This window comes from Rhopalosiphum maidis, chromosome 3 (genome assembly GCF_003676215.2).
Source record: "Rhopalosiphum maidis isolate BTI-1 chromosome 3, ASM367621v3, whole genome shotgun sequence".
In the NCBI taxonomy this organism is placed as follows: domain Eukaryota; kingdom Metazoa; phylum Arthropoda; class Insecta; order Hemiptera; family Aphididae; genus Rhopalosiphum; species Rhopalosiphum maidis.
In genome coordinates, this window is record NC_040879.1 from 36,108,791 (window position 1) to 36,124,597 (window position 15,807).

A 15,807-nucleotide genomic window follows, 5' to 3' on the forward strand; every position below is an offset into this window, starting at 1 on the left:
TAAGGTCCGTTTTGGTGGTATCTGGTTGAAAAGGCTTAAACTATGATTTACGTAGTGTAATATTGGCCGAGTTTGTGTGTTTATATAATTGCCGTGACACATTATAACAACAGATATATATATATACCTACCAACGAGAGACGAAAATAAATAAAACATATTTTTGTATAGATTATCATTTGAGTACTTAATATATTTTGTTTATTAATTTAAATGTCATATAACGATGAGTTCGACGAGACTTTTAATGAATTACTGGGTGAACAGTGGTGGAAAACAGCACAGGAAGGACTGCAGTTGGGTGTAGAATTAGATGAAGACCGGATACTTACTGAACCGGTGTCGTATGAAAACGTTTTCGATGAACATATTGATTATGCTAATGATGAAAAACAAATCCAGCTAGCAATCAAACGCCTAGACGATCTGAGGTTAGAACTGTCAGATCTCAGACGTCGCAAAACTAGAGTGTTTAACATTCTAACCGAGCACATCGAAAAGGGATTGGTGAGTGATTATTATCTGCAGGTTTACCCGGTTTAGGGCAATGTTGACAATAGTTGTACTTTTATTAATAAGACACATCACGTCCGTAATTTGTTGGTTGAAAACTGTTTCATGTGATTTCATAAAAGGCTCACTAATTTTTCACTATAAAAAATGAAGACATTTGACCGGGCAGTTTTAACTGGCGTAGTTTTTATTTCTTTAAATAATTTTAATACAAATTAGTTAGAATTTTTTTTCAAAATTAAAAAAAAAAAATACTAGGAATATCTTTCATTTAAATTAGATATTCAATATTTATGAAATCAAAGATTTTATAAAATATGAGATTGAGAAATCTATATCACTGATTTATAAATTTCTATTCATGCTATAGACAATTCTCTGTAAAAAAATACTATGCAGATTAACTTTTTAATTTAAAAAGTTAAAACATGAAAGTTTTTCTCTCGACTTATGCTTGCAATTTAATAGCGTAGATTTATTATAATCAAATATTTTGGTGTTCTAAATATAGATAAATTTTAATAGTTATTATGGTATACGTGTTACTAGTGCGAATCTGATATACCGATTAGAAATGGAACAAAAGAGGAAAATGAACAATACTATGAAAAGTTACTGATGGAATTCAAAAAGAAAAAAGAAGCGGCAGTCAAACGAAAACATGATTTAAATGAGAAAATAAATATAAATACTGAGTACTTGAAAATGAAACGGATAGAATGTGCAGAACTCGCTGAAAACCAGTATAACTTAGAAATAAAAACTGCTGTGGGCATGGTATATGACAAGACAAAGGAAAAACTTTCTCAGGATGTAACTTCAATGACTTTAAATTTATTTTTCTAAGTTTACAGGATTTGAGAATAGTATTTTTTGTTACAGTTGATAACGTAATTTAAATGAATATATATATAGTAAAATACTTAAATATCCGCTTAACAAATTACATTTTATGTATTTACTATCATAAATTTATTTAATTTTGTAACATCACTAAAATAATTGTAATTGATTAATATCAGATTTATAATATAAATACCCAATTGATATAACTACGTAATTCATAATTGATTTGACCCTTATTATATTACAGGATGTAGAAAAGTTAATTGAATCTTGTAGACTGCAGGATCTAAAGTTAAACAAAGCGCGCTTGAAATACATTTTACAGAAACAAAATTGTAAAAAGAGGAGAGAAGATATTGAAAATTTGGCACCAAGCACATTTAGTATACCTGAATATCAGAGATTATTAGCGAAAAACAAAACAATTAAAAATAGTACGGAAGTTATGTGAGTATTTTTCTTTAATATTGCTATAATGGCGGATAAAACAGAGCTGAGAGCAAATATAGACATTTTCCGATTGAGCCTTACTTATGTAGGCCTCAGGAATTAGTCCCTCAATTTTTTTTATCTGTCAAAAATTGAATAGAATATGATTCGATTTAATAATTCCAGAAATGATATGTAATAACTAATAACTACTATCAGTACTATCTCAAACGTGTTTACTGCGTATTAATCAGTCTTTTAAAATTGTATTTAAATACAGATACAAGTAAATCCATTCTACCATTCAGAAGGTATTTAAGAACAAATACAAATACTTGCCATGTATTTAAATACTTTTTTTTTTACTTTTCTGCTAGTTAGCTTTCCAAATTAATGTTGTAATAACTAATTTAAAATTGTCATGTTACATTCAACTTGGTATTATTAGAACTTTTTAAACCACTTACCTACTTATAATTGTATACTAAAAAATGAAAATAAATAAAATTTATTATATTATAGCAATTTTTTAATATTAGGTAGTAGGTTGTTAATGAAATATAAATAAGAGGATATAAAAAGCAATTGAAAAAAAATCATTCCCAAATTTTTTTTTTGCATTTAAGTATATTTTAATTTATATTTTGTAATAATCATATTCACAAATGAATGAGACATCAGCAATAGGGGATGGGGGTTCTCGACATTTATGAATGAAAAATATAAATAAAATAGACATAGTATAATAATTTTCAAAAAAAAAAAAAATATGTGACGACTGACGAATAATTCGTTTATCAAAAGTACTTATATAAAAGTTTATTGTATTCAAATACAAATACGTCCTAGATAGTATTTAATATACTTTACAAATACTTATATTAAAAGTATTTAAATACATGTATTCAAATACTTTTACTCAAATACTTAACAAGATTGGTATTAATAATTATTATACTAGCTATAACCATCGATCTATGTTCAATATGCATATGTATTTTATATACTTATGTATGTATTATCTGTTATTGTAAATACTGCAAATGACAGATAATTTATTATAAGAACAGAAAACAAAAACAAGCTTAAAGTTAATATTAATTTATAAAGTTTTTAAATTGTATTCATTTTTTAATATTTTTATAGAAGTTCACTTTTAATGTGAAAATTTATTTATTCCTTAGAACAACAATTTATTTTTACAGTTTTAGTGAATTTTATAGATAGGTATAAACTTAACTGTAATTTACATTTAATATTTTAGTAAAGTAACAAAATATTGTGAGTACAAGTTTTAGCTTAGTTTAATAATAATAGTAGGTATAAATGTAAGTTAACTTATGTACTCATAAATATGATAATAAAAAAATATAATATTAGGAAAAATTATATCAAATAATATATAATAGCATAAAATAAAGTAAAATGGTAATATAAAGAAATAAAAAATAATAGCAATAATAGAAACAGCAACCAAGAAAAAAAAACTAGATGGTTCATAAAATTACTAAATTTAAAGCAACATAAATATTCTGTAACATATATACAAAAAAGATTTGATTTTTTTTTCGATTCTGGTGCAAGGCTCGCTAATGACCGAGCTTTGAGGAAAAATGAAGCGAAGAAAAATTGTTTTTATAAAATAGAATATGAAATAAGTTAGCGGTGATTGATTATAATAAAATCAATTAAATATAGTAGTTGTGTTATATAATTAGTACTTACCTATTTGTCCTATTTTCATAATTTGGTTACTTGAACTAATTTTCTTAAAACTATTGTAGTATGTCACTTAGATAAATTAATATTGATGGTTGTAGAACGAGTTAAATGTATTGGTGGGTAGATATATATAAATTTCAAAATTAAAAATTGTATTTTATTGTAGGTATATCATATAATAAAATATTTAATGTCATAAAGTATCAAATTTTTACCTATATTTTTTTTTTAAAGGGTAAATATTAAAAACAAATATCTAAAAGAAATTAAAGCTGAATTAGCTAAAATTCCTAATATTAACAAAAAAATGGTCGATTTAAAAGAAGAAAGGAAGAAAAATGAGGCTGAGTTAGAAAAACTTAAAGATGTAAGTAAATTAAATTTTTTTTAGATTAGGTATTAGTTTAGTGAGATAACTTTAACTAAAATCAACAAATTATTGTTCAATTTAAAAACCCTATTTTGAATCTATTTATTTTTTTTGAATGAAGAATAAAAACTTAGTATTATACAATGTTGAGTTATTAAAATTATTATTTTTTTTATAGGTCAAGTGTAAAGATATAATATTTGATAAAATAACGTTTGTCTTATAGGTAATATTGTACAAAATATTCTTCTACAGTCTAAACATTTCCTGACTGAACTTAAAAACGTACGTTTAATTACTTTTAAAATATTTATTTTTATAAACTCTATAAAATGATTACCATAAACTATTAAGAAAAATAAGTTTTCATTTTTTTTTTATTTTAAGAGTCTTTAAAATATTAAGTTTTAATAACTGTGAATTATTTTAATACGTAGAATTCAATTTCAATAATATTAAATAGAAAAAAATTACAGACTGACTTACCTTTATGCAGAATATACTACTAATATTATACATAATATATACTATTTTCAACAATGACCATTTTTATATGGAGATCCATGGTTTAATATACAATATATAGAAGTACATAATATACTGTATAGGATATACGAAATAGCTTTTCAGTGACTTGTATTTAAATTTGTAATTTAAAAACAGGAGTGGAAACAGAATGTCGAAGCAAAAGCAAATATCCAGAAGTATGAAAACCAAATAAAAAAGGGTCATAAGTCAGATTGTTTTGTTGACAATCAGTTACTTATGAATGATTATACCGAGTGTGTAGAAAAAGATAAGATAGTTAAACAGACTATGAATGACTTATGTCTTAAGTTGTTTCAAGCCGAGCTACAAATAAGACGGCTAACAATTATGCTAAATAATATAGAAAAGTATAGTTGAATTACTAAAATAAATAAACGATTATATTCAAAGAAATCGTTGTATATATTAATGATTTTATATAAGAGATAATTTAATAATATAATATACTTAGTACAAAATATTTTAAATTTTAAACAATATTCAATATTTTTGTATTATAAATGGTGCTTGGCAAGAAAGTTACTTGGTATGTTTTTTTTTTAATTTGAGTATTTTTCATTTTGGGTAGTATACTCGTATATTGTATTTGAAATCTATAATATAGGTAAGCCTATCTCAACATCGCTTAGCGATTAGTGGTAGAACTTCCTACGTATTTAAATTAATTTTTAAACTTTAAATTTTTTCAGTTAAAATATTCATTTATAGTATTTTTATTATAAATTAAATTATGTTTACTATTATTAATACTATTTTATATGATAAATATTCGTGGTTAAAATTATTTTTCAATAATTTGTAAAGAGATTAAGTCGATTTTTTGGCAACTATAAGACCCTTCTCTCCGTATTTCTAGTATTTTTACTTGCAATGAGTAGATTGAAAAAATAGTTTGGAAACATTCTTTCAGCAGCTATCTTATAGGTATCTATAATTTTGTTATTATTATTTTTTTAAATTAAAAATACACAATTTGTAAATAAATTTTTTTTCACTAAGTTTATGATCGGTATTATGTAGAAGTGGACTATACGTAATACGTAATTAATTGATAAGTTCATATTATAGTGGTTTAATATGGTGGGCCTAATTAAGTCGTTTTATAAAAATATACCTAAGTAACGGGCGTTTGGTACGATAGGAATTATGGTAAAATTATGGTTAAGTATTCGCTAAATACAAAATATTAGTAAAGATTTGTGAATTTGCTAATAGTTACATTTAATACATTTTTTTTTTACATTAACTCGTAGTAAATGTATTTCTTTTAGTTTATTAAAGTTTGGAATGTATTTAATTACAACTATAATATAGTGATGTATAAGTTTTTGATGATGTTTATTGAAGTTTATGTTTAAACATAAAAAGTCGTTACCAAATTTTAAAATTAGGTATCCGATAAAATTGGTGTACTTTCATGCACTGATATTCCATCCACATTTTCTTGACTTTTCAACAAGTTTTTGCTTTCCAAAAAACGTTTAGCTCCATCAATGGCATCTTGGGTGAACATATCCTTGTTTTCGATCATATATTTGTATGACCACACGTCCAATTCAGTAATTATAAAAACTAAACCTTTTGCATACAATTCAGCACCTAAGCCAGAAGAAATAATTTTAATTTATTATAATAGTAAGAATTTAATTTAATTTTTAAGTATTTAAATCAAATTATCCCATGTACATTTAATTATTATTTAAAAGGTATGTAAATGTATAGTATTGAATTATTATCTTATATATGATAAATATATTACCAATTGCAAAATCTTTGGGCCCATAGAATTGATTTGAATCTATACTGGTGCCCGGTTTCCGTAACCGTACAGATGACATGAATCGTCCTTTATAAAATCCACTGTTTTTACTAGCTAATTCAACTATGCACATTTGATCATTGCCAATGCAATATTCCATGATAAAATCACGAAGATTGTCTACTTCATACACAGGTACCATCTTCAATTTATACCTAAGTTTTTTAGTTGCGTTAAGCACAAACGTAACAAAATCCAAAGTTTTTGGTGGTTTAGGTACAAGTGATAAACAATTCTGGAGTGTATCGTCTGGCTCACCAATACCAGTATGAGGTGGTATTGCCTAATAATTTTTAATCATAAAAAAAAATTACTAAAATTATTTTGGATAGTTATTTGTCCGTAAAAAAATGAGATAGATACCTGCAGTCGAGTCACAGTTAAATCATTATTTTTCAGATCTATTATTTGGATGGGTTCAGGTTGAACAATTTTCAAAATGTCTTTGTAGTAATCTCTAGTAAATGGATCACAGTCATACAGCATAAATCTAAGAATGGAATAAATGTTAACGTTTCCAAGATATTTGATTAATTAGTTTGGTTTACACACCTACGACCCATCACATTTATTGCATTTCCAACTATGAAATCTTTTGGTCGATAATATTCTCGATATTCATTTCCTGCTTCTAAATAAATAGATGGAAAGTTTGCTGGAAATTGAACAAAATTGAGAAAGTAAAATGATCCATCAGTATTGACATAAAATATGAATTTAAATCAATGTATATTTTACATTTTATTTAAATAATAATTATTAATATTTGAAATATAATAAAATGTATAAATATTAGGTATTAATAACAATAATTATACTATTGTAGGTAGGTTCCGAGATAATGGAAAATAGTTTTACTTACGTGGCAAATTTGACCAATGTTTGGGTAATTTAATTTTGCTTAAAAACACAGCTGATGGATTCAGCTCACATGTATTACCCATGGTTTTTGATTCGTTTATTTCTAACCGATCGTCTTTTAGGTAATAAACGACTATGAAATACTTACACTCTGTGGGATCTGAAATATCATTATTCCAGGTCGCGTAAAATCTGTTAACAGTTTTAAAAAGACGAGTTGTTATATTAAAATATGTTGATAGATACTTAATTAAATAGATCCAATATTATAAGAAAACGGTCGTCGAACAACGTTCTTGTATACGTAAAAATGTAAAATGCGAATTGATAATCATTGGTGAGAGGGGACAAAGTACAATTGTACTTACAATTTTACATCCCCTTTAGTTTTAATTCCATAAATCCGGGAGGATGTTTGAAATATTTATAAATACAAGTAATATAATGTAAATATTTATTTTTTTACAAATGATAAAAATTTAGAATACATAACAATATTATCTCATATAGATTATATGAAATTATATATTTATATTTTATATACTAACTATAATTATAATCAATTTCGTATAATCCGTGACGTATATTATGATTTTTTTTTGATGCTTTAAAATTTAAATTAAGTTTTAAGTTGCTTTTTTTTTACTTTTAAAAGTTACAAGTTGTCTTAACAAAGTTGAATATTAGTTGTTTTCTTTAAATCTTAACATATAGTATTGTTGGGGCTCAATAGTGTGACGGTATATTATAATCGCCGCCGCCACCGACCGTCACACACACATACAAACAGCCACTATTTTTATATTTGTTTTCGTTCTGTTAATTATAATTATTATTGTCCCGTGAGTTATATAACATTGTATTATGTAAATGTGGGCGGCGTGTTATCTGTTCGCATTTTCGCCAGTCTCGATCGTACTATTCGTACTGTTATTATTGTTACGCGGACCAAAATTATTGTCGTGGGCGCAAATCGCCACTTAATTTATGTATTTTGTAGTGGCGCGAATCGCCACTTATTTTATATTTATTGTGCCGGCACAAATCGTCACCTTTTTCATTATATTTTACAGGCGCTAATCGCCGCATTATATTATTTATTTTATTGTTTGTGTGTGTGTAATTATTATATAGCTGTATAGGTAGCAGCTGGCCAGCAGTGCACCGACAAATTTATGAGTTTTTTATTATTATTTAATTAATTGTTATTGACATTGCATTTGTTATAATTTATATTGAGCCAAAGGGGCTATATTTTTATACATTAATATTTTATTCAAGCAATTGTATACGAATTTACAACTCAAATAGCTGCATATAATATTATATTTGATTGTTAGGCCAGAAGGACTAGCATTTTATACATTTTATATACAGTTCTAATAGCCAATTATTATCATTTTTGATATTACTATTTTAATTATACTTATTAGTGATTGTGCCGAACCGGCAACTTATTATATTATATTTACATTTTTACCTGTTAGGCCAAAAGGGCCGTATTTATTACTACTATTATACAACATATTTTTTATTATTTACATTTGAGTTACCATAATTTATTATTGAGTTACCCTTTTATCATTAATTTTAAGTATACACACACAAACACATATACACACATACACACACCACCCACTTACTATCGCTCACAGGTTTTGCTCGGCGACCCTGTCCAACTCCTGTTGAGTGCTATTCACACATACACACATTTACACAGGTCGGTCGGTGTGTGAGTGCAGCACACGGTAAGGTTAGGTAACCGGGCGTGCGTATTAATATTATATGCTCCTGGCCCGTACAAGTATAATAACATGATATAGACAACTTATTACAAAATAAAATATATTTTAAATCTGTGGGGTTTATTCTAGGAAAAAATGTAACTTTCCCAAAAACAACTCGACTGTAATTTTTTTAACTCGTTAGTCAGCCTCATTCAGCCTCGTAGGGGGGGGCCAATTGATTATCCCTTACTTGTCGGATTAATATCTGTTGCTAGTATAGGTATTACCATTTACTATATTTTAACTTATTGTATAAATAGATTGGAAATAATCTATTCGTTGAAGATGAATAGTTATTTAAAAAACAGAAAAAAGGTAAGTATTTACGATAAATACGATAATACAAGTATGTGTAAAAACATTATGGTTTGGAACGCCTATAGTTTTTTAGTACCTATCTATTGACATCCCTGTCATACTAAGGATACTATTGTGTGTTGACTATATTATTGCGCATAATATATAGTTACGCTGTCTTCATGACTCCAAACTAGAGCTAGGCATACCTCAACACTTTTCCATCATATTCCAAAAACTGCCTGAGCTTGTCCTCTGCAGACTTACCGTCTGGCGATTTCGATTGTCCGTTTACATGCTGCAGTATCGTCTGCCTGTTTATGGTGTAAGGGTCGGCGATCATCGGTTGATTTTCGATCACTACCATGCCCATGCTGGTCAAAAATTTTCTGGTGTACAAGTCGCAGCCGCACAACCTGTACGCGATTCCGTAGAAACTGATTTCCTCGCCAATAATGAAGTCGGACCAATGCCAAGGTCTACCTTCGCGATGTGGATTCGGTATTTGGCCACGTTTTAATATACATCCTTGGACATAACCCGCGTTCTGCAGGATAAAAAAAAACAATATTTTTTTACAGTACCTTCACTAGTAATTATATATATCATGTATTATGTATCAATTTATTTCGTTAAATTATTCTTAAAAGAGAACACAAATTTTAAAGTAATTTTAAATTGTAAATACATATTTTAGAAAAGTGTATGTGAAAGTACAATACCTATATACATTTTTTCATTTTTTTAAACGGAAATAACTAATTAATTGCGACACGGAATTCAGATTTTTGTTTATCGATTTTTACCAATCAACGATAAATTAAAATATTTAACTTGTGCATAATAATAAGTTTTTTTTTATAATTTTCACATCGTATAATTTGTTTTAAATAGAATATTAAAATAAATCAAGGTATCTATAAAATATGTTAAAATAATATAATAGTATATACTGTGTGTATTTATTATTAAAACATAAAAGTTTATTTAAACGAAATATTTTTATCACTTCATACGAGTGACGTATGTGGAAATTAATTTTAGGGGAGGGGGGTGGGTTAAAAATTTCCATTTTTAAATTCCAATTAATAATACAATCAAAATCAATGGCCGTATCAACCATAAATTTCAATTCCTACCCCCCTATATACGCCACTGCTTCGTATTATTGTACTAAATTAGATAATTTAATATAAACTTATTATTAAATTACTGACAGTAATGAATGCTTTTGTATTACAAAATAGAGATCATATTATACGATGCTATTATTAGTAAACTATAATTCAAGAATTTTTAATCGTTCTTAATTTTTTTTTTTTTTTTAGTATTATTACATTATAAATTGATGTGCCAAACATGCTGAAATTTGGATGAGATTTTAAAATCAGCTTTTTTGAACCAAATTTTGCTGCACATTTTATAAGAAAAAAATAATTTTAAGTGACACCCAATAATTGATAATTCGAATTAAATATATATATATTATGTTGACACTGTTTATTGACTATATAGTACGTTAAATATATAATTGTGTTAGCTATTCGTTACTGAAAAATCGAATTTGAAGAGAAAATATTTAAAGAACAGTAAAGATAAAAACTAACCTTGACAACGGGCTCCGTAACGACAATAGTGTCATCAACCAAGAAGTATGTAATTTTAATTTTGCGCACTCGAAATGTCTCTATTGGTGAATTAAGTATGGTATGTTGGGCGTATCCATAATAAGAGAGACATTTTCTATCCAACTTAACGAAATGTGGTAGGTCGATTGGTTTCGAATCGTCTTTGGCTTTTCCATATGTCAATTCTGGGTTGTAACTGTAAAGTGTAAATTCAACATACAAATCTATACATATAATTGGTGATGTTATGAACTGTCCAGTTTTTGAATATCAATAGATAGTTTAGTTTGAAAACTGTACAATCTAAATCAAAACTTGCATTAAAATATTAAATTTAATAAATTATAAAAATAAAATTTTAAAATATTTTTTTTTCATTTTTTTTTTGTGTTTCATTATTTATTGATATAATATTATTAAAAGTTCAGTTTGATTTCATATTAAATTTAAATATTTCGGTTTAATTCGGGATTCACGGCAAATAAAAAGCAATGTGAGTTTGGTTTGGTCTTATCTTCATTAGGTTATTCATTATTTAGATTTTTCATTAAAAATAATAATGCTATTAGTGTTTTAGTTTATTTGTAAATTTGGAATTCATTTTTATTGATTGTATTTTAACAATATAATGTGCATACAAACGAGATTTGTAAAATCTAAGTAAAGCGTTATATGCTATCCTACCTATTTATTTATAGGTAGTGATATATGCATATTAGTTGTTGTATAATACATGCTAAATGATAATAAACAAGAATAAGACATGTACAAGAGATAAGTTATATTAAATACGCATAGACCACTGTCGCGCTGTTTCATTTAATTGTTCCTTCGTATATAGTTTCAATTTTTTTTTGTGTGTGTTTTTTGATAAGGTTTCAAACACTGCGGTTCATATGATTACTGGGTCTGACTCACGGTTATTAAAATTAAAAGTAATTAACAAGTAGGAACATGCTTGGAAGATACAAGCTATATAAGCACATTAATACTGCGTTAATACATGCCTTCAGGCGCTTCACATCATATTTGTGGCCCTGGTAAAATTCGGGCTCCTCTTAAATACAATAACGTCAGTAACAGTAACAGTAGCAATTAATTTGTTGACATGAATATATTTATAAACTATTAGTTTTATGTATGGATTATAGGAGGAGTAGGTATAATTAAAAAATAAATACATCAACAAATGTATACGTATCCCTTATAAATTGAAAACATGTGTAATATTATTTATATATATATAGTAACATTGGTTATGAATACTATATAGTATTTATAATCAATGATAGTACCTACACACTAAAAATGTATGTTAAGAGGACGTCATACCCACATGTATCATCCGTCTTACAAACGTAAAACATAGCAAATTTGCGTTGAGTAGAATCGATTGTATATGCTGTTAGTTTTAATATTAGAGTCAACTTAAGGGTAATAATTTTAATAATATTATCTAGGGCATTTCATACGGTTTTATTGATAACTTAATTTTTAAGTGAAATATAGTTATGTAAAATATTAAAATTTTAAAATGCTTGTAACTCGTTTAAAAATTAAAATGTCAATAAAAACATATGAGATGCCCTAGATAATATTATTACCTTTAAGTTGGATAATAGGTAAATTGACTCTAATATTAAAGCTAACAGCATAAAATTGAATCTGCTGAACGCAAATTTTCACATGCTGGTATGACGCCCTTAAAAGTTAAAATATTTTAAAAAAAGTTATAAAATATTTGACAGGTAAAAATAAAATAGTGTGATTGTTATAACGTACACTGTATAATATTTGAATGTATGTATGTGTATAGTTCTGGTAAACTTATAAATTTATTATAATGCTTAATACACATTATCACTTAAATTCAAATTTCTTTATTAACTAATTTTTTTATTAGTTATTGTATAAATATAAATATTATTTAGGTATACTTCAGATTATACATTTTGTTCATACCATAGTTATTAATAGGCTAGTTATTATGAAATCCGTAGATAATACTACTAATTTTAGTGTGACATTATAGAACCATAGGACATAGACGATAGACATATTAATAAATTAATAAATGTATTAATATATCTATGTGTAGAAGGTAGAATTGTACGTTTATACAAAATAAATATATGATAATAAGATAACGATATAATATAAAAATAAAAATTAACTTGCAACTAGAAAAATATTCTTCCATTAATATTATACAACTAAATTATTACGAACAAAAATATCACGTGTATAAATTTTATAAATACACCAACTTTGGTTACTAGTTTGGGAAAGAGGGGGAAAAGTTTCATATGTGATCGATTGTTTTCAAGTTATTAATATTGGTGTGATATCATAATATTTAAGATATAATCATAAGCCATAGATTTTGCATATGATTTTCGATTTGTTTAAAAATATCATAAAATAATGTATTTAAAACATTTTTCTAATAATATATTATATTGAAGTAATTATTTGCACCAACGCGGGCCCCAGTACCGTGGATGCTTCTGACTTCCCCCCTCGTGGGGGCCCTGCACGCCTTAACACTGTATGCTATTATTCTACGTAAGATTTTAGGTAGTATATTAATTAAGTACCGATTATACGTACCCAATGACGTCAAATGATTCACCATACAATATGCTATCGGCGTCTAATTTACTCTTTCCTATACCCGTCGACTTATCTTTGGGAAGGGCGTATCCGTTTTTCCATTGGAACTGAGTACTCAAATTGAAATCTAGTTTCTATATATAAAATTTAACAGATATGAAAAAATAGTAATTCATGCATAAAATATTTTCATAACAAATATTACGGGTTTGTCACGAGCAGAGTCAACTCAATATTAAAATATGATATTATAGTTACTTACTGTTATGTCATTAAAACGAAATCCTGGTATAAAAGGCAAACCGTCCATTTTTATTTTATCTTATAATATTATTCTAACATATTATTTAATATTGTTATATTGTTATCAATTGAATGATGTTTGTTTAGTATTTTTAATTTGGTTACTTGGCGAGGAAAATAACTATACTTGTATATACTGTATTATATCAAAACCACAATTATTAATAATTTAGTAAATAGCAAACGGCACTATACCTATAATGTTTACTGTAATATGAAGTTGTTTTTTTCCAGAGTTGCCTATATACAAGGAATGAACACTGTAAGATCAAAATTGCGGGTGTTAGGTATAAAAACACACGAATGTGCATATTTTAGTATTTATTATATTTTTACGAAAATAACCAACAATTAATTTATATCTAAGTAAAATTATTTTGTGTGCCTAGAGTACAATCTACTGATATACTTACATAATATTTTATAATTAAAATCTTAAACATACAAATATAAAAATTCAGTTAATACATGTTATAATTTATAGCAAATTTCATACTATGTATCTGTCTACTCCACCTACATGTACTTACGAATCACGATATATATTACAATTTATTTTGGGTACTCGTATATATTTATACATAATTGATTTTATAGTTAAAAACTTTGACCTTAGTCAGGGTCATAAACAAGTATACTTAGACGACAGACAGCGAAAGTAAACAATATTAATTATTGCACGGAAAACCTAACAAAAACTACGCATAATACAATTTAGTGCTTCATAAAAAATTAAAAAATACATACAGCTGTCTACCAAATGTAATCCATTCCTTAGATTTGACCAAATCATTTGGGGCCAAATGTTATTATTATTATTATTATTATGCATTATCATTATTCATTACCATCAAATATAGTTTTTTTTTTTCATAACAATATGTCGAAGTGTATTTATTACATTGCATATATTTTAATCTAATTACGTAGAATCATAGAATAATAAACCTATTTTTATACTCTTGAATACCTATCATTTTTATTATAGTAGAACATTCGCTCATGAACCTGAATTATTGTGTAAATGTTTATTCTGTGAAGTTTTTCGTTTTATTACAGTATATTATTGTTATTCTCGATATTTTTTAAAATAATAACATATTTCATATCTGAAGGCAACGTAGATAGGCAATTTCGGTACATTTTCGTGTAGATGTTATTCGAACGGTATCCAGATAACTGAATTGAAAAGGGTATATTTTCAAAAATATTATATAATAAAGTCATAATTTTTACATTACACTTAACAAAAAATAATAATTATTATAAAAACAATTGTAATCCAAACGTAATAAAAACAAGTAACGAAAAATAAAATATTTAATATTTGTAAAAGTATTATAACGTAATAAGGTTTCGTAAAAATACGATAACCAAAACAATAAACAAAAAAATATATATATAAACAATAATAGGTACTGTACATAATAAATAAACATAAACAAAAAAAAAAAACTCTTAGCTGTGCTTAAATATAATAATGTAAATTATTTGAAAATTCAGGGTTGGAAAAAATACTTTAAACAATTTGTGTTATTGTTATAGATTTATAGACGAATGGATGTGTGTTTATGAATGTGTAGTTAAAAACAAATCAGCAACCATTTGTAATTAATAATATTATTATTCAAGGAAAATTTAAATACAATAGATACGAAAAATATTGTAAAAATAATATATTATAATATAGTTTAATGGAAAAATATAGTGAATGATATTATATAATTTAATATTAGTTATGATATTACACGAAAAATTAAATAAATGTTAACACACTGTCTACACACTCAAAAAAAGTTTCATTTATTCAAGATAGGCGCAATTACATTTTTTTTTGGGGGGGGGATGCGTAAACCAAAAACAATTGGGAATTGATGTGCTTATATAGAAGAGCAACAGTTTGTTAAATACACATACTTTTGTTTTAAATTAAGTGAATATTTATTTATTAATGATAACATAATAGAATAAATTAATAAATTATATAATATAAATACTATTTAAAGATAATATTTGCTTTGATCCTTAATTTATTGAAACTGGAACAATATAACGAGATAAGTTGTACCC

General features: G+C 26.0%; 2 protein-coding genes across 2 annotated transcripts; one reads left to right on the forward strand and one right to left on the reverse strand.

Annotated features, from left to right (window-relative positions):
• The first annotated feature begins 213 nt into the window (after window positions 1-213).
• On the forward strand, window positions 214-4,786 carry LOC113558015. Its single transcript, XM_026963544.1, has 5 exons — window positions 214-507; window positions 1,063-1,326; window positions 1,607-1,806; window positions 3,745-3,877; window positions 4,544-4,786. Exons 1-5 carry the CDS (start codon window positions 214-216, stop codon window positions 4,784-4,786), a joined length of 1,134 nt encoding a protein of 377 aa, XP_026819345.1.
• A 1,030-nt stretch (window positions 4,787-5,816) lies between these two features.
• On the reverse strand, window positions 5,817-13,744 carry LOC113558017 (EF-hand domain-containing protein 1-like). The gene is made up of 9 exons (XM_026963546.1): window positions 13,697-13,744; window positions 13,432-13,568; window positions 10,801-11,017; window positions 9,403-9,740; window positions 7,111-7,301; window positions 6,801-6,903; window positions 6,612-6,738; window positions 6,189-6,531; window positions 5,817-6,028 (listed from the first exon to the last, which is right to left on the reverse strand). Exons 1-9 carry the CDS (start codon window positions 13,742-13,744, stop codon window positions 5,817-5,819), a joined length of 1,716 nt encoding a protein of 571 aa, XP_026819347.1.
• Window positions 13,745-15,807: the final 2,063 nt, after the last annotated feature.